At 41.7% G+C, this 27,683-nt stretch overlaps 1 protein-coding gene across 2 annotated transcripts; it reads right to left on the bottom strand.

Annotated features, from left to right (window-relative positions):
• Positions 1 to 27,683, bottom strand: LOC116988462 (keratinocyte-associated protein 3-like). 2 transcript variants are annotated; one of them, XM_033045179.1, is made up of 6 exons: positions 27,552 to 27,683; positions 8,434 to 8,618; positions 6,924 to 6,983; positions 5,753 to 5,944; positions 2,038 to 2,157; positions 1 to 726 (listed from the first exon to the last, which is right to left on the bottom strand). In XM_033045179.1, the coding sequence occupies exons 1-6, from the start codon at positions 27,562 to 27,564 to the stop codon at positions 640 to 642; spliced, it is 657 nt and encodes a 218-aa protein (XP_032901070.1). In that variant the 5' UTR covers positions 27,565 to 27,683; the 3' UTR covers positions 1 to 639. The 2 variants fall into 2 exon arrangements, with proteins under 2 accessions (XP_032901070.1, XP_032901071.1); XM_033045180.1 differs by lacking the exon at positions 5,753 to 5,944.

Below are 27,683 nucleotides of genomic sequence, written 5' to 3'. Positions count from 1 at the left end.
TGAAGATGGAAAACCTTTACTTAATACTCTCTATTTTCAAAAAGAGTAAGTTTTCCCATTTGAGAGCAATTGGTTTAAAGGAACTTTACATCCATAAATTTATTAGTAAAGCCTGGAATGGTCAGTATTTTACCATGAAATTGCTGAACACAATTGAAAGTTATAAAACAAACAATTTAAAATCCTATATGATAAATTAAATGTGACCATTTAGTTACAACATTATGCTGCATGGATGTGAAGTCACCAGCAGATTATTTACCCTTGAGATTGGTTACCAAGCCTTTTAGCTGGTCATCACACAAAACAGTGATTGGCTTGGCATTCTGTACACATGAACTTTGCATTTAGTGTGGTAGAAACAAGGAACTGCAGATGCTGGTTTACAAAACAGGACACAGAGTGTTGCAGTAACTCAGCAGATCAGGCAGCATCTCTTGATAATATATCCAAAAATATCTGACAGTGTTCCACTGGAATGGCTTTGTGATTCTTTATAGTACAAAACAAAATCCAGTCTTCATTGCAGGAGTTATCAGTGCCCGAAAATCTTTGCTTTCCTGGAATTGCGTTTTATTCAGGGAATGCGCACTTTTTCCATTCCACAGCTGACTACTAGTGACTCAAGGCAGATGGTGGTCACACCCAGAACTTCACCGTAGTGGTTGCCAAGAGTTCACTGTCTTCGTCAACTTCCTGAATTTGCTCCAGAGGTTTTCGTATGACCTGTCGGAGACCAAGGAGGCAGAACAAGAAGCAGTGGTTCAGAAACATCATGTAAGGGTGTCATGTTCAAGGCAAATGTAGAACTGGTGATGGATCGACCCACCCTTTACCATAGTGAAATCATCACCAGCTTAATAATGGAAAAGGGAGGATATGCACCTGACAAGGTCAACATTAAATACATGAGAAAATACCCATCATTGCCTGCACACGCTTGCTACACATTTGGTTCTACTGAAGGAACTGAAGGAAATGTGTCTAATCAGTAGTTGGCCCTTTGGCATGCTTTACAGTGCTCGGAACCAAAGATGAGATTTCCTTTCTTGCTTTTAAAAGCTTTTACTTTAATATTTATCCATGTCGAATTTATACACACCAGTGTGATTAAGTGGTATTTAAGATTTTATTTGCTCTAAATTTCAAGCTGCCTGCGTGTGCATATCTTAGGTGAAAGTTCAATATCTTTATGACCGGTGACACACCTTTTTTGGGTACACACCTGGTGTAACTGCATCAACTAGCTTTGTTTGAACATCTCTGTCACGGCACTTGTGATTCTGCCGCACTGACTGTGGGGGTGGTGGTGGGGGAGGGAGACAGGAAAGAAAGCTAGAAGAGAGTAGGGGCAGGACAGAGCCTACCCAGTCATAGGTGAAACCAAGCCAGGAGGTTTCTATATAAAATAAAACAATAAAGCTATTGTCTGAATCCTTTTGTAAAATTTACTTTAGAGAGTTTTGGTTCACAGTTACCATGGTGCTGCAAGTAAGATGGGTTGTATATTTTAAAACAAATAGATGCACAGTTAGTAAACCCAGCTCAAGGTAAATGTTTGTGCTGTCTCATCAATTATGAAGAGTTAACTTAACACCAAAAAGCTGTCTATCAACTCTCTTCCAAAGGGCAGTGATTTAAATGGTGGGTATGTTGAATGAGCTACCAGAGGAGGTAGTTGAGGCAGATACAATAACAACATTTAAAAGACACTTGGCCAGGTGCATGGATAGGAAAGGTTTTGAGGGCCAAATGCAGGCAAATGGGACCAGCTTAGGCTTTTGGTCGCATGGACACATTGGGCTGAAGGGCCTGTTTCCGTGATGAATTATTCTAATAAGAATTTAATTGGTCCTTAAATGTAAGCAAAGTTCTCTTCAGGAATGCAAGTCCAAACTAATAATGCATAAAAATTGCATAAGAGTTGTGAGATATTTGCTTTGCTACAAATGAAAAAATGAATTTAATAGCATGAATGTGTTTATCAAATCAAATGAGACTCATTCCCACATAGTGAAAGTTGATTTGCTCTCCTACCTGTTCACGTTGCTGCTTGGCTCCCAATAAGTTCATTGAGATAAAAAAACTTTTAATAGATAGGAAAGACTCCAGACCCGTCAGTAACAGACATGGAACCCACATTGCAAGTGTGGTATCCTATGAGACAAAATATTAGATGGATTACCCACGATAACACCATAGTCATATTGCAGTTGGACAATAAGATGTTCACAGGTTGCAGTTGTGTGAATTAAGGTTCCCGGAGGTTTTTGTCAGTCTCCCTACCAGCTTCCACTACCTGCAACCTCCGGCAACCACCTGCAACCTCCAGGAACCGCACGGAAACCTTGGGTGGGGCGCAAAGTCTCCAGAGGTTTCCGTTCAGTTTCCTAAGTGGGACAGGGGCATAACTCTATGTACCTTACCCCTTCAGTCACCTTTGCTTCAAAGAAAACACCCATCACCTTGTCAGTCCCTCATAATAATATTCTTCTGTTCGATACTTGTACATCTTTGCACTCTCGTGCCATCGCATCCTGTGTGGGGATCAGAATTATACACCTCACTCCATCTGTGCCCTATTAATACTGCATATTTGTAACATGTCCTCCTCCTTGTCTTCTTGTGTGTGGAAACAAAGTAAAGACAAGTTCCTTGTATGAATTCTTAAGCACTTTCTTCTACGTGTCAGGCTCAGAGATTTGTGGACATGCCTTCTTCAAGATCACTCTGTCCTTTTACACATCCTAGTGCAACGAGTATTCCCATACCGCGTCCACCAGTCCCAAATACGTTGCCCCAGTATGTCCAGACTGAACTCTATTTGTCGTTTTCTGTCCACCTAACCATTCTGTTGATGTTTTCCTTTGGCTTCGATCTTTCTTCCTAACCGTTAATTACTTAGCCATTTTTTTTTGTCATTGGCAAAATGCTCAATTGAGGTTCTACATTAAATCCAGAAACATTTACATGTAACTTGAAAAGCAAGAGCCCAGGTATGGGGCCCGTGAACAACCCTCTCTTCCTCCTGGGTGTTAACTCAGCTTGGCAAGAAAACGGGATCACGTCGCAGTTTGAAAAAGGCAAGCTCCAGATAAAATTCACTGTAGTGCAACCCAAAACTACAGTGCAGTTCACTCTAATGCATTACAGAATGGCAGTGCAGTTCACAAGTGCAGCACAAAAAGTTTGCATTACACGAGGGAACTTCAGCGACATGAAATAAGAAAGAGCAAAGCTGGACTGTGCAAACTGCAAAGGCTGTGTTATCAAGTGCTTGAACCGGGAACCACCAAGAGATTCAAGTAAAACTGCAGCAGAAAGGACAATTTGACAGTCAGATAAACATCATCGCAATTGACAAAACAGTCTGTGCTAATAACAACATTTAATTATACATTAACCATCCTTGGTGAGACAAACACAACAGAAGCCTTGTGAGAATAGCTATAATAGAGATTTGTCGATAGCAATGGTTTCAACACACTGTTTCTCAGACTTGGAATATGGATCATAGCAGCATTCGAGCAGCTGTACAACAATTTGGAATTGAATTACTAAAATATTAATGAGCTGTTTTCATTTGCTGCTGGGTTTCTAGTTGGTGTGTAGCTGTGTGTCTAAGACATTATGCCCCTTTTTTAGCCCAAAGGTGGTGACTGAGATTGCTGCTGGTGACTAATATTGTTATGATTCCAAGGATAGTATCTCATCCACATTCTGTTCTTCTCAAGGGTTAGAAACAATGGGCTATATGGCAGGAGATTATGACTTGTCTTCACCAATCTTCACCTATCCTACACATTATACGAGATATTTTCCAATTTTAGTTGCAAACCAACAAACAAACAAAGGTATGAATATTGATTTCTCTAACTTCAAGTAACCTTTGCATTCCCTCTCTCTCCATCCCTTCCCCACCCTAGTCATCATACTAGTTTCACTAACGTCCTGCCAAGTTCCACTGTTTGTATCACTCATTATTACATTCCCCACAGCCAACAATGGACCATTGTGGGCTCGTCCCTTCCTTGATCATCGTATTTTTTGCATATCATTCATTCATTTGTACTATGTACCTTCCATTTCTCTAATTTCCCTCTCGACCCGAAACATCACCTATTTCTTTTCTCAAGAGATGCTGCCTGACAAGCTGATTTACTCCAGCTTTTTTGTGTTTAACATTTTTAAAGGATGGGGAGAGGGTGGTTGGACTTTATTTCTCAGGCAATTGTCATAAACCCCTGTGATGTGAATTAATTACAGATTTACTGAAATGGTGTTCAGGCCATAGCTCTCAAGTCAGATGTGACTCAAGATGTCTGATTTCTGTATTAGATAATGACATTTTATTATACCAGACTTAATCTATGGTGATTAGACTACAATTCCAATTGTACTCTGCTAACCATGCCAATTAAAAACTAATTAGACGGTGCACTCCTCTTGTTGACAATTATATCCCATGTGAAAACATCACAAAACTAAACATGGCAAAAGTAATGAGAAGACTAAAATACAAACATGAATGCAAATGTATTAGAGGCGGAAGAGAATACAATGCCTTCGTTGTGCCTGTTAGTAGAAGAAAAGGCGGCTGCTTAACATGCAAACAAATCGACTGGTTAGGCTTGATTGTTACAGGTGTCAAAGCTTATGGGGAGAAAGCAGGAGAATGAGGCTGAGAGGGAAAAAAGACATCAGCTATGATCAAATGGCAGAGCAGACTCCATGGGTCAAATGGCCTAGTTCTGCTTCTATGCCTTATGGTCTTATGGACTGTGCTATTTAAAAAAAACAAAACATTAAAAGCAACAGGGGAAATTTTTGACTGACTCTCCAACACAAAATGTCCTTTTGAATTGACATCTCAGACACATTCCAATTGTACAGAACTCACTCTAAATTAAACTCCGAGGCATGTAGTTAAAATGCATGCCAAAAATAAGTTAGCCAAATGTATTTTTTTATTGCAGTGAAAATTTATCTGGTGAATATGTTAAAGGATTCGACTGTATCCGTTGTTATGTATTTACAATGATTGTTTGGTTGATGCTCAGCTGGGCAAAGAGTAATGCTGTTCCTTTGGTTAATGGTGATTATGAATGTGGCCCCAGAGGCTCATAATTGTGAGTGCCACTGAATTAAACCAATAAATTATCCATGTGATACAATGTAATACTGCTACATAATGCGGAGAAAATATTAATGCAGAAACAATATGATTGTTTCCACAGACCAGAGTGTTCGCACATTAGTTTAATTGTTTAGGATATACAATCTGTTCTTACTTTGAATGTAGCTCCTTCAAATTATCTGTTCATTTGATTTGAGATTTCAAACAGCCCACCAGAGATTCGTGAAGTCAACACGAACCAAACAACTCCTGTGCAGTTTTATTAAACCTGGTTAATTCTTCGTTCTTGTACTTCGAGTGAATGTGTGTTAAATTACTGGGTTAAGCTGTAAATGGATTTAACTCATAATGAAGCTTACAGGGCCCGTCCCACTTGGGCGTCAGATGGCGCGCAAAGATTTTGTACATCCCAAAATCCTGGCGCGCCGCACACGACCGCGCGTCACTGCCTAAGTCACCAAGCACCATGCACGCGTAATGCGCACCATGCGCGAGTCGTGACGCATAGATTATGTCGCGTAAATAACGTGCAAATGACGCCCACGTGGGACAGGCCCTTAAGTGCACACTGATGAGGAAATACAGAGTAAGTAGTCGTAGCAAGTGTAAACTTACAAAAATTCTGGTTGGGTCAAACGGACATTCGTTTGTTACTTGTATAACATCCTTAAAGGAGCTGAGATGACAGACTGCCAGCAACGTCCGTCCTCCATTTGCAATGGTCACCACCACAGAGGCTCCCAGTGCCAGTACACAGGCGATGGTAATGAGTGAGTTGAACATACTACTTGTAAATACAACGTACTGCTGCATAATTGAACAGAAAAAAAAATATTGTCGTCACAGATGAAAACAATAATCCTGAGCAATCCTTTTCTTTGAATACAGTCGAATGCAACTCAAGATGGAAAGGGTGCAGAAAAGTTTTCTAGCTGGAAAGGGTGCAGAGAAGAATCATGAGGATGTTGCCAGGGCTCGAGGGCCTGAGATATAGAGAGAGGTCAAACAGGCTAGGACTTTATTCCTTGGAGCGCAGGATTTTAGAGGGTTGTGCAAAATCATGCGAGGAATAGGTTGGGCAGAGACAGAGTCTCTTGCCCAGAGTAGAGGAATCCAGAACCAGAGGACATAAGTTTAAGTTGAGGGGGAAAAGTTTTAATGAGAACCTGAATGGTCATCATTTCACACAAAGGGTAGTGGGTATATGAAACGAGCTGCTTAAGGAAGTAATTGAGGCAGGTAGTATTGCAATGTTTAAGAAACATTTGGACAGATATATGGATAGGACAGATTGAGAGGACTTTGGGCCAAACACAGGCAGGTGGGACTAGTGTAGCTGGCATATGTTGGTTGGTGTGGCCAAATTGGGCTGAAGGTCTGTTTCCGCACTGTCTGACTCTATGACTCAAAATACACCTGTAGAAGAAGTGTAATGAGATAGGGAGTGATCAGATGGCATTCAGCCTTAAATCCTAACTTGTGTGGTTAGCACTTCTGATGCTAGTCTGTTGTGTCTCATATTGTATGTCCCGTTCGTTCCAATTTACTAATAGTGACAATCTTTGGTCAGTGCGCCCTTATTTTATGCAATTCTCCATCAGTAACATTCCCAAAATAGGAAATGACCTTAAAATCTTATTCTCATCCACCATTTGGCGTGCTTATTTTCCAAAAGGCCCAAACCCCCCTTAGAGCAATTCCTATGTAGTAAAGACACCAAATGTTGGATAGGATAGATAATAGCAGCATGAAAAGAGACAGGGCATAATGAAATCGTTCTTCTCACCAGGAATGTTCGAGGCATGTTCCCGGATAACACAATCACTGCAATTCCAGTACAAATTGTCTGAAACAGAGATTTACAAGTGAAATCACAGCTTTCTCCAGTGCTATAGAAACTTGACAAGGCAGAATTAAAAGAAGTCAATAAATTACTGTGAAGAACCATTTGCAATCGGATCAATAATTGAGCATACGATCAGATAACACATGACAATATGGATTGGCACATTGGATGACATCCTGGAGGTTTTAGTCTGTGTTCATGGGTTCAGGGTGAAATTTAAAAAAAAACATGTATGGAGATTCTTCCTGTGATTAGTTGTGTCTCTCAGAATTTATACTATAACTTTAACTTTAAAAAAGGATGTATGGGGGGGAAATAACAAGTTTTGCAAATCCCAGATCCAACTTCAAGCCACAAACTTCCACTTTTAATGCGTGGCTTTGAGGGTGAAGTTGCGATCTGGTTCAAGGCAGCAGTTCAGTAATAAAATAAAGTTGTCATTCTAATTAAACCGAGCTTCTGATTTTAATCCTGGCTGACCAAGATTCCCAGAGTAGGGAAAAGTGGCAGCTGACGGGACGCGAGGATTGCTTCCTGGAAATTGTGGGGACAGGAAGAGCAGCTTTTCCCTGTTATCCAACACGAGTCCCCCAACACCCTGACACATTCAACTCTGAGGATGAGGGGGCTAAATTCTGACTTCCTTACCCATGCATTTCTGACATCTCCCTCCCAAACCCTGCATGCCTAAAAAACAGGAATACGCACATAATAAGGATTTTTTTCTTAAATCAGCAACTCGGGAACCAAGAGGAATGGTTTGTATTAAGAAGCCTTGTTTCCTTCTGTGAAGGGTCAATTAAGTCAGAAGTCTAATCAGCCTTAATGTTTTAATTGCAGATCTTGGCTTCGATCAAAGCACTCCCCAATAATTTTCTACTTGATTATGTCTAGACAGCTATGTGCAAATTTGTGTGCCAGTAATTTGTTTTCATGCCAAATGGAGCTAGTTCTATCCATCTACCAATGCTTCCAGCTATGGCACAAATATTAAATAAATTTCCATATGAACATAATTAATTAAGTATCATTACTTGCTACAGCCATGCATTAAATAGATGTTCAACTTTCAGTTAAAAAAAAAAGCAAACTATCTTGAACAGTTTTGAACTGTCACTATTAATTTTACGAAACCTGCTGCAGTTTATGGTTTAAGCAACATAACAACAATCTTCCTTAAATCATCATCATTAAATAGCACTTGAGATTCTGAGGTTCAGCTGAGAGATGTAACCTCACAAACCTCACCAAGAAGCTCAAACAATCATAGTCCTACTCCTACTTGTATTCTTGCATTGAGAGGTCAAACTGGACACGTTTCAGGAAGGAAGCCTGCACTGTAAACATACCTGGCCACGCTCTTTTTCTAAGGTGTACGATTCCATAACTCTATAATCATCATTCTAAAGAGTTCAAAAGTAAAATTATGTTATAAATAGGTTAACTATACCAGTATTCCCGAGATTGCAGCAAAAATGGTGGTCACAGAATACTCGGCAACAACACCATTTCCGGGCAAAGTGAGGTGTCGTAGGACTGTTCCATGGACAATCGCTCCAAGTACGAAGTTCAAGTGGCCAGTTATAATTAAAGCAATTCCTATTTTCATCAGCTGCTTTCTATCCGGTGGATTATCTGAAATATGATGAAAAATAAATATTGATTATTCAATATTTCTTGAAATATTGAAATATTGACCTGCTGATTTCTCTCTTTTGAAAAGCAACTTGATCCAATCACGGGGAAACGCCAACTGGACTTTCTTGTCCACTTCTGCAGGTGATTGTTTACCACACAACACTGACAAAACACTTCCATTTCACACCAGGGTCAAGTGAAGAAGGTTGGAGATTAGTCTAAAGAAGAAGTCAGGTTTGGAGAAGAATCCTGATGCTTGGCTCAATCAGTTTGTTCGACTGGCAAGTGGAATGTAAGCAAAATGTTTCCCTGTGTGACCTCTTATGATCTTCCTCAGGATGAGTTCAGTTTTAATTCATTCATTCACAGAAGGTGGACATCATTGGCAATGATACCAAGTAAAAATTCCCATCTCTACTGGTTCATGGAATAAAGAGACAATCTCACTAATAGGTCAGGCATCACGTACAGGCCAGGTAAGAGTGATAGAAATCCTCACCAAAGGGAACTGATTGACCAGATAATTGTTTTGATCAATAGTTTTATGGTTCCTGTTACAGAGATGAGTTTTTAATCCCGCAACCCTGTAAATCATGGTGAATTTAAATCCTTCAAATACCAAGGTGACATCGCTGCATCTGTGATTCTAGTCTAGAATGCACTACTAGTAAGACTATGTAAAGTCTGAGGAAGGGCCCTGACCTGAAACATCACCTATCCATGTTCTCCAGAGATGCTGCCTGACCTGCTGAGTTACTCCAGCACCAGGTGTCCTTTTGTGCAAACCAGCATCTGCAATTCCTTTTCTCTACAATATGTAAATCTTTCTTGGGAAGGAGATTTTTATTTAATGTTATCCAGTCCAGATTACAGGATAACTCCCGATGAAAATGACTATTCATCTCATTATATTTAATTTGTCCAGAAAGACACGTAATGCCGCACTAAAACACAACACCCAAAGTGGAAAACTATGAACATTCACAACTCTCTCCTCAACTCAGTCTGATTCAGACAATCACCCGGGTTCTAGTCGAATCAATTCAAATCAAGTCAAGTTTATTGTCATACTCATAAGTATGCTGAGGTACAGGTGCAATGAAAATCTTGATGCATCAGCTTCAGAGACCTATAGACTCAGATAACACATGAAAACATAAATTACACAGAAATTCACCAAGGCAGTGAAAATAAGTCTATGCAGAAAAGCCATTGGTGCAAAACACAATCAGAAACCAAGTCCATGGGAGCCCAAGCAGTAGCGGACTGGGTCTAAAAATATTGGTTGCCAGGAGACAAAGGGGCCAACCCACAACTGCAATGCTATCATTTAACAGGGGCCCACTTGCTATCACTTCATCAGGGGCACACTTGCCATCAGACAAGCTGACACCCTGGCCAGTCCGCCACTGAGCCCAAGAGGTGATCGGGGTGATACATTCCCAAGCTACAATGAACAACCAGCAAAAACAGCCCCTCAGATTGTATCCTCAAAAATCCACTAAGGATTTTAAATATTTCAATTCATCGACTTTCATTTTTCCTCAGCTCCAGGGAATATATAGGTCTATTCTTTTCAATCTCAAAAATGCAGCACATTTGACATGTCAGCTCCTCAAATAAATAAATCCCATATCTTCAGATTCCTATTGTGCATCCAATTCTTAGTTCTCGCTTTGTAATCATATCGCTGCGGAACGATGTGAAGGGAGGGGAGGGTACTGTTGTTGGCAGCAATGGGGGAGGATCATCCATTAAACGTGGAGGTTGGACGGTGAGGGCAAGGTCATTTTAACATGGATCAGCGAAAGGGAATAGGATCAGAGAAAAGCAGAAGGTGCAGTAATGGTGGCCTCTTCCACACCACTGCTTCTGATAGAGCTTTCTCTCTCCACAAGCAAGAACTGCTTTTCCCTTAACAGATCTAATATTTGTATTTGATAACCATCAAATATTCTCTCAAGCTACTGCACTGATGTCTCTTTTGTCTGTGGCTTAAAATCCTTTCAGCTTTCTGTATCCTTTCAATATTGAAACCTGATGGCGACGCTCAGAGAATAACCATCATTGCAATTAAGTGACCAGTTCTTTTGCTCAACCCGTGAATATTTTAAAAAATATTCAAATTTCCAAACATTCTCTATTGAACACTGCTTTTCTGTCCAATTTTACAATCGAATGAGCACAGCAGGCACTGGGGAGGTGGCGCACACTGGAATGGATGGAATATTTTATTGTCACATGTGACTAGGCACAGTGAAATTCTTTGCTACGTACCCAATGTATACAAATCGCGGCCACCTACACCCGTGACAAAGTTACAAAGCACGCCGGCTCCTCCACTCACTGGACTCTCTTGAAGACCGGCATCTGTTTCCTAACTGTGGTGTTTAATGCAATTGGTTTTCTTTCAGGTTGGCGATGAGTCACCCTTCATTTCTATTTCTCGGCCTGTGAGCCGTTTGTCATTTTAGACACATCTGATTTCCCTGGCAGTGTCGGCCTTTGGAGGGAATATGGTAATGTTTGAATCCACAGTATTCTGTCAGAAAAGCAATTAAAGAAGGTGGATGGAAATATCTGGTTCATTAAAATTACAGCCAGTACACTGACTTGGCAGCTTTAGGTAGGAAATGTTAAAGTTTCATAATACCCCTTGATCCAGCCACACCACGGATGACACTTTAGTACAGACAGTGGAGTTGCTGCCTCACAGTTGCAGTGACCAAGTTCAATCCTGACTTTAGTATTCTAGAACTATCCTGCACACTAGGGACAATTTCCCAATTTTACCAAAGCCAATTAACCTACAAACCTGTACATCTTTGGAGTGTGGGAGGAAACCGGAGCACCCGGAGAAAACCCATGCGGTCACGGGGAGAATGTACAAACTTCGTATAGACAGCACCTGAGGACAGGATTGAACCCAGGTGTCTGGCGCCGTAACGCTCACCAACTCTACAGCTGCGCTACGCTGCCACCCTGACCCTCGGCGCTATCTGTGTGGAGTTTGTATGCTCTCCCTGTGATCACATGGACTTTCTCAGGGTGCTCCTGTTTTCTCCTATACCCTCGAACATGCAGATTAATGACTTAAATAGCCATTCTAAATTGCCCCTAATGTGTAAATGCCTGGTAGAATATGTGGGGTGGGTGCATGAGGTGGGGGGAGTTGATTGAAATGTGGAGAGAGAAAAATGATTTAGGGTACGGCCAATGCAAAAATTAGTGCTTGATGGATGATTGGACTTGGCCTGTTTCCATGCTCTGTCTATCAATGACCATGAAAGTGGATACATTAAGATCTCTTTACATAGTCTCATTAACTTTACTGAAGTTTTTGGTTGGGAAATAATCTTAGTAAACGCATTAGTCATCTCAGTTATCTTGTTACCCATCGTACATTCTATCATGTAATAGTCACTATAATGTGAGTTGCAGGCGGGATAACCAACATCTAGGTTAGGTTTATTATCGTCACATTCACTGAGGTCCAGTCAAATGCTTTGTTTTGCATGCTATCCAAATTGATCAGATATGCCATACATACTGTAGATACAATCAGTTCAAACAGAAGCAAAATAGGTAGGGCAAGGAGGAAGATACAGAGTACAGAATATAGTCCTCAGCACTGTAGCGCATCAGTTCCTTAGACAAAGTCCAATGTTCTTAATGGAGTAGAGGTTAATCATAACAGCACCCCCTATGAAAGGACTGTTTGAAAGTCCGATAACAGAGGGGAATAAGTACTTTCCTGAGTCTGACAGTGCGTACTTTCAAGCTTCTGTGCCTTCTACCTGATGGGAGCAGGGAGAAGAAGGAATGACTGAGGTGGGACAAGTCTTTGATTATGTTGGTTGCTCAGGTCGGGGGGAGTTCCCCCCGCCACGGGTACCATGTAATCCCTGCTACCTGCCTCATGGTCGGATAGTCGGCGACTAAACCATCTCCCCCACCTGGTTTGCCAGGTGAAGAGGGGGCAGTGGACCCCCAGCAGGACCAAAAACAAGACCTGTCAAAGGGCAGATGAGCTCTTAGCGAGCCAACGGCCATCCACACTTCAGTAGAAGTTGCGATCACTGTCGTACAGAGCATTGTAAGGCACCGTGCCCGTTGATGTTTTTAACGATGATGATGATGATGATGATGCTTTTCCAAGGCAGCGTGAAGTGTAGATGGAGTCAATGACATCTCGTTATTGTCTCAAGTTTAAAACACCACGGACAATAGTATGATGCGATAAAATGAAAGGATGACCAAATATTAGATGGTATTCTCCCTAAATTAACACCAAACACATAAATTTACTCATCATAGGTTAAACATGTATATGATATTTGTTTATATTCTATATGCTGATTATGTTGCATATGATATTTGTTTATATTCTACTTAATAATGCAATGTTTTATCTAAGAACCTAGTGTTTTATTCTAAATAAATATATGCTTGTTGATGAAAGGTTATCAACGTGAAATGTTAATCCTGTTTCTCTCTCACAGCTGTGCGTTACCATTTGGGTATTTCCAACATTCTTAGTTTTTAATTCAATAGACCAAGTAAGTCATTTATCCTTTCCATTTCCATGGGATGAAAATATACTTGAAATTTGTATCACCTTCTCACTGGTCCCTAAGAGGAATTACCAGGTAGTTTTCCATCACTATTTGGCTTGCAGTATTATGGTCCCACTGGCAAATCCCTTGCGATATTTTCTTTTCAGATGGATGTGAGGATCAGGAAATGGCACCATTACTGTTTGGTTTAGAGATACAGCACGGAAACAGACCCTCTGCACACTATCACTATCCTACACACACTAGGGATGATTTTATCCAATTTTACCAAGCCAATTAACCTACAAACAAGTACATCTTTGGAGCATGGGAGGAAATTGGAGCTCTCGGAGAAAACTCACGCAGGTCACGGGGCGAACGTACAAACTCCGTACAGACAGCACCCGTAGTCAGGATCGAACCCGAGTCTCTGGCATTGTATGGCAGTGATTCTACCGCTGCACCACCGTGATGCCTCCATTTGTCACTGTACTTATTACATCTTTTTAAACAGTTTTGTTTTTGTGGTGTATATGTATCACTAGCTTTATCAATAGTGCTCATCAACCTCGATCTATTTTTCCTAAATGCATGGGGACTCAATGATCACGTGGATAGGTGACGTTTTGGGTCAGGAGCCTTCTTTGGACTGTAGTTAGGAGTTACAATCTAGATTCCAACTAATTTACTTACTTGGTTTAGTTTAGAGATACAGCGCGGAAACAGGCCCTTCGGCCCACCGGGTCCACGCTGACCAGCGATCCCCACTCATTAACACTATCCTCCACCCACTAGGGACAATTTTTCATTTACCAAGCCAATTAACCTTCAAACCTGTATGTTTTTGGAGTGTGGGAGGTAACCGAAGATCTCGGAGATCTTGGAAGATCACGGGGAGAAGGTACAAATGTCCGTACAGACAGCACCCGTGGTCGGGATCGAACCGGGTCTCTGACGCTGCATTCGTTGTAAGGCAGCAACTCTACCCCTGCGCCACCGTGACCACCACTGTGACAAGTATTTATTATACTTGTATTATCCATTTGTATGATACGCCTGGTGATTCTCAATCAGATTGTTTTAACATCCACTGGAAAGCCTACATATCATATTCTCACATACACAAATTATAGTTGCCATGCAAATTGGTTTCAAAGTAAATAGAAACCATTTAACCTATTGTCTGAGAGTTAACAGCAGACCCAATTACTTTGCTTCGCCAAGTTGTTTATTGATTAAGCACAGATATGAAGATGCCATTCACATCTGAGCTCGTAATTATGCCCCAAAAGTATCACAGCCTTTCACAGTGGCATTAAGATTCAAACAATATGCTATGTATATTTATTTTCCCTCCTGGGACATCAAGATTTATTATGCTGTTTGTCTGCTACAGATAGATTTCTACTAAGTGGCTTTCAGTGCATTTGTGTGCAGGGGGAAAAAAAGACTAATGTTAGTATCAAAGCAAACTATTGACATTTGAGTTTGACATACACTGAAAGGTTTTAAACATTAACTCTCCTTCACAAAGAAACAGAATGCAAAAGGTTATCAGCATGACCTACTTGCTTGTTAAACCAATGCAATCAAAAACCATAAGCCACAGCATCCAATTAACATACCAACAATATAGTTCTTCAATTTTATTGTACAAGGTACCCGGTCACTGGCATCTTGCCTTGAACAGAATGAGAGTGAAGTTGGGGGGGGTGGAGTAAGCTCCCAAATAAAGTAAGACACAACATGCTGGAGTAACTCAGTGGCTCAGGCAGAATTTCTGGAGAGAATTTCTGGGTGATGTTTCAGGTCAGGACCCTTCTTCAGATTCATTGTGGTGGGGGAAGGGGAATTACTAGTTGGAAGAGAAGTGGGGCGGGCCAAAGTCTGGTGTGTGTAAACATAGAACTGCAGGTGCTACTTTACAAAACACGATACAAAGTGCTGGAGTGGCAGGTCAGGCAGCATTCTGGAAAACATGGTAATTGATCGGGGCTTAGTTTAGTTTAGACAGATACAGAGATACCGAGTCCGCACCGACCAGCGATTCCCAGCACATTAACTATACTACACACACTAGGGACAATTTTAAAACATTTATACCAAGTCAACTAACCTACAAACCTGTACGTCTTTGGAGTGTTGGACGAAACGGAAGATCTCGCTAGAATCCCACTCGCTAGAATTTAGGAGATTGAGGGGGGATCTTATGGAAACTTACAAAATTCTTAAGAGGTTGGACAAGCTAGATGCAGGAAGATTGTTCCCGATGTTGGGGAAGTCCAGAACAAGGGGTCTCAGTTTAAGGATAAGTGGGAAGCCTTTTAGGACCGAGATAAGAAAAACATTTTTCACACAGAGAGAGGTGAATCTGTGGAATTCTCTGCCACAGAAGGTAGTTGAGGCGAGTTCATTGGCTATATTTAAGAGGGAGTTAGATGTGGCCCTTGTGGCTAAAGGGATCAGGGGGTATGGAGAGAAGGCAGGTACGGGATACTGAGTTGGATGATCAGCCATGATCATATTGAATGGCGGTGCAGGCTCAAAGGGCCGAATGGCCTACTCCTGCACCTATTTTCTATGTTTCTATCTCAGAGAAAACCCACATGGTCACAGGGAGAACATACAAACTCTGTACAGACAGCACCCGCAGTCGGGATCGAACCAGGGTCTCTGGCGCTGTAAGGCAGCAACTCCACTTCTGCGCCACCGTGCTGAACGCCACCTATCCATGTTCTTCAGAGATGCTGCTTGGCCCGCTGAGTTGCCCCAACACTTTGTGTCTCTTATTGTAAAGCAGATCTACAGTTCCTTGTTTCTACATTGTGCTTCCGTGTGGTATATTCACCAGATTTATTTTTTTATAGTAGCATCATTATCACCCCTGTTAATAAGTTTTAAAAAACACAGTAAACTCAAATTTAATGGGCATGCCATGCAGTACCAGGGTTCCAAACAAATAAATTACAAGTATAGTCAAAACAAATTTTTTTTTAAAATATTAGTATGTCAGAAGAAATCTTATGTGAATACAGTAAAATAGAGAATCTGATCAACAGAAGAAACAGTATTCCTCTGGAACAATTGGATCATTTCTTTTTCCCCCAGTTTAAAACCCCATGGATACTTACACCATGCCTTAATAAAAAATACTGCATCAAATATTAGATTGTAGATCTCCCTAAAATAACTCCAACAATTTCCACCCATGATAGATGTTAAGTATGCACAGTAAATTCAAATTTTTATTTTGTGGCACATTTTTATCCAATAAACTTTGATATTTTATTCAATATATGAGTCTGCTTTGTAGAGTGATTATTATTTGCTGTGATCAATCAACTAATATATTTCTGGTGAAGATAGACACAAAAAGCTGGAGTAAATCAGCGGGACAGGCAGCATCTCTAGAGAGAAGGAATGAGTGACGTTTTGGATCGAGACCTTTCTTCAGACCTGTCTGAGTTACTCCAGCTTTTTGTGTCTATCTATGCTTTAAACCAGCATCTGCAGTTCCTTCCTGCACAATATATTTCCGGTACATGAACAGCAGGTGAAATATGAAACTTATTAAGTTGCACATTGCCCTACCCCTAAATTCCAAATAACCCATAAAACCAAGGTTTGAACAGTGCTGCTTGATTTAATATCTATTCATATATTTACCAAGAACAATGCCTTATTGCATGCAGAAAGACTTGAATGTTGAATTGGTGTTGACTTTTCAAATGTTTATGGTGGTATACATTCTCTTGTGTGTTTATTTTTATCAGTTGAGTTTTAGTGAATTATTCTTGCATTTGGATGACCTATCCCCATATGATGGATTTGCAATTTAAGTCTCAATAGTGAGAGAGTGCTTGCTGAATAATCAGTAGATCTGTAAATTTTTGTTCATTCTGACATTCTGAAAAGCATTTAAAATCCCTGATGAATTCTTCATTGCCTGAAATGTTAATGTCTAATTATTAACGGTTGCCTCTCATTCCTGCAGAATTGACTTCCATTCTGACTCTGCAGAGTCCATTATCGCCAGTCAACCATGAGATTGGTTGCTTTGTGTTTCTCCCAATCTAGTGTTTGCAACACATTCTCCTTGGAGAAGGGACCAGGCCATTTGTGAGCACTTGTGCATGGACAGAAAGTCACTTACTTGCAAGTTATTTTAAAAATGTGTGTGATTCTCACTGAAGCACATCTGGTTTGCTGCATGTTAGAAAACCAACAGCATTTAACGAGAGCAAGAGCCCAGTCTCTCTCTACGATGAACGGATCAAACTCCCCATCGCAATACAACAACTGAATGTAATGGAGTGAGAAATAATCTTCTGTTATGGTAAATCTGAGGAAAATATAACCTAATGATATCTTCCCCATTTTAAAAAAATGATCAAACCTGCCAACTGAATAAATGCAGAGTGCATATCCGTGGTTCAGAAATTAAGATGTAAAACTGGACTATCAGAACTTACTTATTTTTTCACAAAATTTTATAAAACCCTTTGATTTTTTTTCTATGAAATTATGAATGAATGAATGAATGAATGAAGGAAATAAATTATATTCAGTACATTCTATATAAAGAACATACCACCATAAAAATGAAGTACTTTCTATTTGAAGTCAAATGCCTGACCCGTTGAGTTACTCCAACTTTTTATGTCTATCTTCAGTTTAAACCAGAAGTTGCAGTTCATTCCTACACTATATGAATTAATGTTATTCATCTTTGTGGCACAAACTCTGAATCATTATGAACATGATGAGAAATACATTAGAAATTTCAATATTAGAAATGTAAACAGAAATCACAAAGCAAAATTAAATTACTCCAGAACAGGAACCTGTTGATGTTTGGCATCATATCTGACAAGAGCAGAGCTCATGGTCTCATCCTGTTAGTCATCATGAACTTTAGCTTGTGATCTGTGAACTTAACAATGTGATCAGTGGCTGCAAACTTGTCACCCACGCTTATCTTACCACCAGCCTCAAATGTGCCATTGCTCTCCTAACCTTTATCTCTAACTTCCTGCAAGAAGTTACAACTCTCTAAGAACTCTGCACTCTGTCAATTCTGGCTTCCTATGCATTCTCCTTCCTTAATGTCACTGTATTATATGAATGAACCAACAGCCGATGAAGCCCTCATCTCTGGAATTCACTCCCTATAGCACTCAGACTCTTCCCCCTTCCTCTCTTCTCCATGCTTCCCTTAAAACTAAACCTTGGACCAATGTTTGGGTCACCCCTCCTACTTCCAGTGCTTTCTGGAGCTGATTTTTTTGTTTGCTTGTTTATTCTCCCGATAATAATTTTGGGCTGCCCTCCAATACCAGAGGCTCTAAATAAATGCACGTGTTTTTTGTTGTCACTCAATCACGCAAAGTACAAATTCCTATAGTACATAATCTATCAGATTTATCAGAACGGAACAAAAGGGGTGACTTACATAAGAGATATAGTCTTTCAGACATGACATTGAACTGAAATTCTGCCTGCCCTTTTCAAAGAGCAATTCATAATCCTTCTCATATCCTGACCAATATTCAATCCACAACTTAAATTATCAAGACATTTCTTTTGATTGTGGAATCTTCATTTATATTTTATTTTAAACAATTTAATTTAACAATTAATAATAATGAATACCCTTCTAATTTAATGTTCAAGAAGGAACTGCAGATGCTGGAAAATCAAAGGTAGACAAAAATGCTGGAAAAACTCAGCGGGTGCGGCAGCATCTATGGAGCGAAGGAAATAGGCAAAGAGAGAAACTACATCTGAAGAAAGGTTTCGGCTCAAAACGTTGCCTATTTCCTTCGCTCCATAGATACTGCCGCACCCGCTGAGTTTCTCCAGCATTTTTGTCTACCTTTAAAGTAATTTAATGTTTGTTCAAAAGGAAAGTATCACCAGTATAACTATTTCAATGTAATTCTATCACCTTAACAGCACTGAAAATGTGTTTGAATGTGCGGAGCACTGAATATCTGTTTGAATTTGCCACAGCATGCAAGGATGATTTAATCTTACAAGACTCTTGAAATGGAATTAAACATTTGGGGTCTAGACTTGCCCAGACTGCAACCATTGTTTCTTCGCAACACATTCCTGTTCGGCAAATCCAAATGATATAATCACTGCCCCGCACAATCATAGAACTCTTTCAGCTGACTGATTAAATAATTTGGCTTCGGTTATAGGTGGCATTTGCAGTTCTCCACTCCTTTTTTTTCCAACAATTCTCTTGGCTGAAGAAAATGGGAATATTTTATTCTCCAGGAATCACGTTTGTTTATGAGTTAGCAGTCTGAATTTCACAGCCAATGATTATCCTTTTCACAGTCAATGATTATCCTTCAGCCAGCATCTAAACTGGATGGAGGCAAAGGGACCATCGATGCTGGAATCTCGGTTAAAACACAAAGTGTTGGAGGAACTCAGCGGGTCAGGTGGCATCCAGGGCGGGAATGGACAGGCAAAGTTTTGGGTCAGGACCCTCCTTCAGACTAATTGGAATAGAGAAGAGAAAGCTGGAAAAGATGGGTGGGGGCAGGACCTGTCCTAGGCTCATACAGTGCATTCAGAAAGTAGTCTGACCGCTTCACTTTTTCCACATTTTATTACCTTACAGCCTTATTTTTAAATGGATTAAATTTATTTTTTAATCATCAATCTACACGCAATACCCAAGAATTAAGAAACAAAAACAGGTATTTAGAAATTTTTGCAAAGTAAATAAAAAGAAATAACTGAAATATCACATTAACATAAGCATTCCTGTCTTGAATGTTATGAGACTCAAAATTGAGCTTAGGTTCATCCAGTTTACATTGATTATTCTTGAGATGTTTCTACAACTTGATTGGAGCCACCAGTGGTAAATTAAATTGATTGGACATGATTTGGAAAGGCACACACCTGTCTATATAAGGTCCCACAGTTGACAGTGCATGTCAGAGCAAAAACCATGCCATGAAGATGAAGGAATTGTCCGTAGACATTCAAGACAGGATTGTGTCAAGACACAGATCTGGGGAAGGGTATAAAACAATTTCTGCGGCATTGCAGGTCCTGAGGAGCATAGTGGCCTCCCTCATTCTGAAATGGAAGAACTTTGGAACCACCAGGACTCTTCATAGTGCTGGCCGCCCAGCCAAACTGAGCAATCGGGGGAGAAGGGCCTTGGGCAGGGAGGTGACCAAGAACCCGGTGGTCACACTGACAGAGCTCCAGAGTTCCTCTGTGGAGATGGGAGAACCTTCCAGAAGGACAACTATATCTGCAGCACTCCACCAATCAGGACTTTATAGTAGAGTGGCCAGACGGAAGCCACTCCTCAGTAAAAGGCACATGACAGCCCACTTGGAGTTTGCCAAAAGGCATGAGAAACAAGATTCACTGGTCTGATGAAACCAAGATTGAACTCTTTGGCCTGAATGCCGAGCGTCACTTCCGGAGGAAACCAGGCACCGCTCATTACCTGGCCAATACCATATCTACGGTGAAGCATGGTGGTGGCTGCATCATGCTGTGGGGATGTTTTTCGAGGATATCGGGAAAGATGAACGGAGCAAAGTTCATAGAGATCCTTAATGAAAACCTGCTCCAGAGCGTTCTGGACCTTAGACTAGGGTGGAGGTTCACCTGCCATCAGGACAATGACCCTAAGCACACAGCCAAGACAATGCAGGAGTGGCTTCGTGACAAGTCTGTGAATGTCCTTGAGTGGCCCAGCTAGAACCCGGAGGGACCTGAAAACAGCTGTGCATTGATGCTCCCCATCCAACCTGACAGAGCTTGAGAGGATCTGCAGAGAAGAATGGGAGAAATTACCCAAATACAGGTATGCCAAGCTTGTAGCATCACACCCAGGAAAACTTGAGACTGTAATCGTTGCCAAAGGTGCCTCAACAATGTACTGAGCAAAGGGTCTGAATACTTATGTAAATATGATATTTCAGTTTTTTTTAAATTACTTTATAAACATTTCTAAATGCCTGTTTTTGCTTTTTTATTATGGGGTATTGTGTGTAGATTGATGATTAAACAAAAATAATTTAATCCATTTTAGAATAAGGCTGTAACATAAGAAAATGTGAAGGGGCCTGAATACTTTCTGAATGCACTGTAAGTAGTAGATAGATACATAAGGAGTGGAGGGGCATAGTAAGTGACAAAAGCTGAAGATAAACACAAAATGCTGGAGTGACTTTGCGGGACAGGCTTTCTCTGTAGAGAAAGAATGGGTGACCTTATTTATTTTCTCACTGTCCATGCAACACTGATATGCACCAATTGATGGTGCAACTGGTGACATTCAAATTACTATACATTGGCCTGGAAGTTTTTTTGATTTCCTAAAGTTATGAAAACTACAATAATAATGCTATATTGCTTAGTATTCATGCAATGACAGACATAATTTGTGAACTTGCCTGACCCTTCAATCATCATTTATTTTTACCCTCTTCAGGGCAACTGAATGCAATCACTCCCCTTTTCGTAGCCCCGCCCCCTCTGCATCATGATAACAACTATATATGGTTTAAATCAGTTGGCATATGAATGATCAATATTCATCCCCTATGTACAAGGATTCTAACATTGCAGTGATAGGCTACAAATAGATTACTGTTCTGTCCACTATGGTAGAGAGGAATCCACAGCTCAGGAAGAGGCTCTTTTACCCACTTCTTATCTTTGTCAGAGGAGGATTGACAATGTTTTGTCCAAGTTAGGAGATCCATTCAGAATGACAATAAAATGAGAGAAGGTAAACCAGCCATCAATTGAAGTTCTCTGTCTAAGTCAAAATTCAATCTGTATTCTGAAATATTTCTAGACAATATGTAAAAAGGGAACTAGTTTGGTGTATCTCAATAAAGGACAGTCAGGGTGTGTGTGGGTGTGTGTGGGTGTGTGTTGTTGAGAGAGATAAATATAGCAGAATCTTCCTATTGTTATTCCCATAGCTGTTTCAATTCATTTCTTGAGAAAAGGGATATATAATGTTTATAAAAAAAATTTGCTGGAGGAACTCGGCAGACCAGGCAGCCTCTGTGGAGAAAAATGGACAGACGACTGTTTGGGTTGGGATGCTTCTTCGTGCTGTTTGGCTTGCTGCCAATGCTTGTTTTTTTTCTTCTCAAGATTCCAGCATCTGCAGTCTCTTGTGTCTCCATAAATGTCAAGCTTCATAAATGTCAAGCTTTCTAATCAAACACAAGGTACATAAAATTGCAGATAATTTGTCAAAACCTCCAGTATCACAGATAAGTCGATATCATATAAATTTAAAGCTCCAATCCCTCTCGCAAGATATATATATATTTTTTAAAGTTTGAGACTCTTTGCAAGTGTGTGATACAAGCCATAAATGCACTTGTTTTTGTTTTGGGAACGGGTTTGATTTTCTTTGCAATTATTAATTATATATCAGGCAAGTGGAAAAAATTCCACCTGACTTTTGCTTTGTAAATGATGAAAAGCCATTGGAAAGTCAAGGGGTGAGTCACCCGTCACAGGATACCCAGCCTCCGATCTGCTTTGGTTGCCATGGCATTATATGGCTGGTTCAATTGTGTTTCTATTCAAATGTAATCCCTAGAATGGTAATGGTGGGTGGTGATAATGCCAAGGGTCAGATATTGCTCTCTTGTTGGCGATAGTCATTGTATGGCACTAAAGATACTTGCCATTTACCATCCATGCCTGGATGCTGCTTTAGTCTTGTTGCATGCACGCTTGGATTGTTGTACCATCTTTGGAGCAGAAAATAGGTAGCAAATGTCAAGACCTCCGGCATCACAGAAAGGGTGATTTTGCCCTTTTCACACAAAGGGTGGTAGGTGTATGAAACAAGCTGCCAGAGGAGGTAATTGAGGCAGGGGTCATCCCATCATTTCAGAAACCGTTTGACAGGTACATGGATAGAACGGGTTTGGAGGTATATGGACCAAACACGGGCAGATGGGACTAGCGTCGCTGGGACATGTTGGCCAATGTGGGTAAGTTGGGCTGAAGGGCCTGTTTCCACACTGTATCACTCTATGACTCTAAATGGAACTGATCATTGTCCTATTGACAGATACTATCCCCACTTGTGCGTTATTGATGGAAGGGCTGGCATTATTGAGTTGCCAAACATGGTTAGGCCAAGGCTGCAGTGATGTTCTGAGCCTGGGACTATTGGTGTCCAACCACAGCCATCCTCTTTTGTGAAAGGCATGACTCCAATCATTGGGAGTCTTTTCCCCTTGATGCCCATTGACCAGCCTTGCATGGGCTCTTCAGTGCCGCACTGTCAAATGCCACGCTTATATCGAGGCAATCACACCCATCTCTCCTCTGGAGTTCAGTGATTTGGTCGACAATAGGATGAGGTCTGGGTGGGCTGTTCCTGACTAAACTGCATTTCAGTGAACTGATTATTGGTGAGCGAGTGCATGTGCAGTGTCAACGTGTTTCATCATTTTGTTGATGATTAAGAATAAACCAATTTTGAGGTAATTGACCCGATTAGATGGGTCCTGTATATTTGTGGATAGGACATATGTTGGATGGGTGTAAATGTGTACTGTACTGGAACTGCTTCCAGTACTGCAGAGCAACAATGGAACACTATTTCTAGAGTGCAAGTCATTGTTGTCTGGTCACCTAATATTTATACAATTCAGCGTGGTGAGCCATTGAATTAGGTGGTGAGTGATTTGAATTGATTTGTGTTGTGAGATGGTGGAGATCTCGGGTGGAAGCCGAGTCAGATCCTCCATTCAACACCTTTGGATGAACATGGGGACAAGTACTTCATCCTTTAGGATGACACCTGCCTGGGCTACACCTTCATTGAAAACTAGGATGTTCTTGGAGCACCTCCTTCTGGTGGCCAATGAATTGTCCACGACTATTCACAACTAGATGAACATAGGAGCTTTACTTAAATTAGATGGTTGTGGGATGGCATAGCGTTGCCAATTGCTTGATGTCTTTGCAGTTATCAGATATAGTCTTGGGGTTCAGTCACATCAGATTCTGCACTTCTCATTGCACCTGGATCACCCTATAACTCGAATGGAATGGCAGAGTTAAGGATATGCTGGCTGAGGTAACAAAATGGTGACATGGTGGTGGTAGAGTTGCTATCTTACAGTGCCAGAGAACTGGGTTCGATCCTGACTACTGGTACTGTCTGTATAAAGTTTGTACGTTCTCTGCGTGGGTTTTCTCTCGGAGCTCCGGTTTCCTCCCACACTTGAAAGACGTACAGGTTTGTAGGCTAATTGGCTTGAAACATTTGTAAATTGTCCCTAGTCTGTGTTGGACTGTGTTAGTGTGCAGGAATTGTTGGTCGGCGCAGACTCGGTAGGCCGAAGGGCCTGTTTCTGCGCCGTATCTTTAAACTAAATTGGGATGGAGTACAATTCTGCAGACTCCGATGATTCACTTTCAGCGATGCTCAGTTATGAGATGCTGGATCTGTTATGAACTAATCCCATTTGGCACAACTGCCATGCCACATGACACAATAATCGGTTAAGACACCTTTACAGTATTTGTACTGCACATGTCAAGCATAATTCCTTTAGAAATTCCAAAATATTAAAAATAGCAAGGAGGGTTTTTGGAAACTGATTTTAACCCAAACAAAATTGCTACTGATTGAATAAGCGAGTTCGGTATTCTGACTGCGCATGCCCAGGCCATAGGTCACTCGCTATAAACATTCTCGGCAGCAGTGGTGCTGCGTTGTGTGCAAGCCTGCATTTCGTCCGGGGTCGGGCCCGGGTCTCCGGCGCTGTGGGCGCTGTTGATTTGCTGCTGGGCCGTCCCTGTCCCCCCCCCCCGGTTGTCCTGTACCAGTCCGTGGGTGTCCGGAGTGGCCCTGGGCTAGGAGGGCGGTGGTAGCCCCGGACTTGCAGCCGGCACGGGGGGGGGGGAGGGGGGCAGAGGCGCTGACTCCAGCTCGGCTCTGCCTGTCCCACCGGGTCGGCCAGCAGCCATGGGCTGGCGGTACACCGGCGTGGAGAGGGGTGTGCTGGCTCCTGCTTGGCTCTGCCGGGTTGGTCGGCAGCCCTGGACTGGTGGGGAGCAGGCCTGGAGCGGTGGCGGTCATAGACTTGCAGCCAGCGCGGAGGGGGGGCACTGGCTCCGGCTGCCGGGGGGCCGGGGATTGTCGGCTGCGCCTCTCGCCTTGTCCTGTGGCTGTCGGTTGGCCCCCTCGGTGTTGGCGGAGGGGATGCACATAGGGTGTGCTGCGGTGGCTTGGCGGGTCAGACAACATCTCTGGAGAAGGGTCTTGACCCGAAATGTCACCCATTCCTTTTCTCCGGGGATGCTGCCTGTCCCGCTGAGTAGTTGCAGCGTTTTGTGTGTGTCCCTGTTGATGGCTGGTGCTCGGCTTTTGCCGGGGCCAGGGGGGTTGGTCGGTGGGTGGGGCGGGGGGTGCGGCTGGTGGTACCCGGCCCGTCGGGGAACAGTGTTGGGTTGGAGTGGCGCTTCTTCTCCGCACTGGCTGTGGGCCACCGCTGTCCCATCGGTCCAGGACTGTCGGTTGGCCCAGCAGGACAGGTTGTGTAGCGCTGGCGCTTCTTCCCCGCGCTGACTGTGGGCCGCTGCTCTGGGCCAGTGTCCGGTCAGTCTTCTCCGGCCGCCCCCCAGGCGGGTTTGGGACACCCGAGGGGGGGGGGGGACGGTCCAGTGGCGGTTCGGCAGCACTTGTGGCACCGGGGACCTGGGTTCCATCCTGGCTGCGGATGAGTCACGAATCTGTGTGCGTGCAGCTGCCGAGAATTTTTCAGCCGGTCCAGTCTCCCCTCCCCCCCCCTTTTCCCCACTCGCATCTGCCCTTCTATCTGCCCGGCTATCTTTCTCCCTCACTATATCGCTGTTGTACCCCTGTTCCGCAGATTAAATATATTTTTACACATAAATGAATAAAGATAAGAATTTATACACAGTTTATACAGTCAGCGCTTCATTCACTTTTTCTTGATAGCGAGTGACCTTTGACAAATCCCATGATGCCTTGCACTTTTCGGAATACCAAACTCGTTTATTATCTGACATTTGAAAGAATATAGTGCTGATTTACAAAATTAGGAAAATCATGTAAAATCCTGTAGCAATGTCTAAAAGACCACATCCTTTAACTTTTAATGAAATTATTGATCATTCATATAAAATTCAACATATTTTAGGGTTTGCAGCTATTATTGCACCATTATTGACTACAAAGGTTAGTCAATTGAAAAAAGTCTAATTTCATGACCCCGCTTTGTGCTCAGCCTCTTCTCCTGAAATAGCAATTATTTTAAAGTACAAATTAATATGTGATTCCATCTACAAATTGATTTATGTTCTTCAATAACTTGTAACACAAACATACACCATGGAGACTGAAGTTGCTATTTGGAATGGAACTGCTTTTGTTAACAAATCCAAAAGGTACTTTAAAACAAAGATGCAATTAAAAAAAAATACCTGTAGAACATGTTTCTAAAGTAAAAGCACACGTGTTTCTGGCTTGAATCACACAACGTTGGGCGCTTGCAAACCTCAAATTTACATAAAGGCCGCCAGCATACTTTGTTAGTGACATTTGAAAATGATCTTCACCTTTCCATAATATGCCACTGCTTAATAAGGTTGCAATGTGTGGGCCTCGGTAACAATGAACATTAATAGTCTCCCTCTAAAGATGGCTGCTTGATGACACGCCAGAACTAAACTGAGTTTCTTCTTGAAAAGGATTCCAATGTGCATTTAAAAACAACGTCTTGTATGTCCATCCGTGGAGAATGTCAGAGGAATTTTGCACAGTTCTTGTTTGTACATATTTTTTAAAATCCTGAATTAAGTTTATTTTGATTGTTCTTAAATGGACAAGATCAAAATATATCGATTTATTTATAAATATAGTCAAGAATATTTCGCATTCTTGCCATGAAGGCATGGGGAACGTGTGATTATGTTTACCAGTTGCCCCTGGACTATGCTATCATTTGGAAATATCCAGTCTTTTCACTCTTTGATATACCCACCCTGTCTGCGGCAGGGTTTTGTTTTATTCATTGTGGATCACATTGCACCGCGTTCTTGTTGGAGGTTGACAGTAAATTTAACTTGGAATAGAAATAGCGAAGGAGGTGAGAGTACAAGCCCCTTAAAACATACCGAGAGCCTTCCCTGTGCTGCAGCGGGTGCAGGCTATGCACTGCATGGAGTTTAGCTCAGAACCCACACTCCCTGTTGAAACTCGCACTCGTTCAGCTACTTTAGAAAACTTTCTGGCACTTGATTTGTTCACTCCTTACACGAATCCCTCTTTTTTTAAACTTTGCAATCACCAGTGCACAAAGGGAGACCTTACCTCGTCTGCACATCTTAACTCACAAGGTTCTGATGTTTCATTTCCATCGATTCTCCTTAATGCGCATTGAAAACTCCGTGGAGTTCAGAAGCTCCATTGAAGTCAAGCGAGAGCACCAGCCGCTCCCACACT

The sequence above is a fragment of the Amblyraja radiata genome, chromosome 27 (assembly GCF_010909765.2).
Source record: "Amblyraja radiata isolate CabotCenter1 chromosome 27, sAmbRad1.1.pri, whole genome shotgun sequence".
Classification (NCBI taxonomy): Eukaryota; Metazoa; Chordata; class Chondrichthyes; order Rajiformes; family Rajidae; genus Amblyraja; species Amblyraja radiata.
This window is presented reverse-complemented; position numbering and strand designations above follow the sequence as displayed.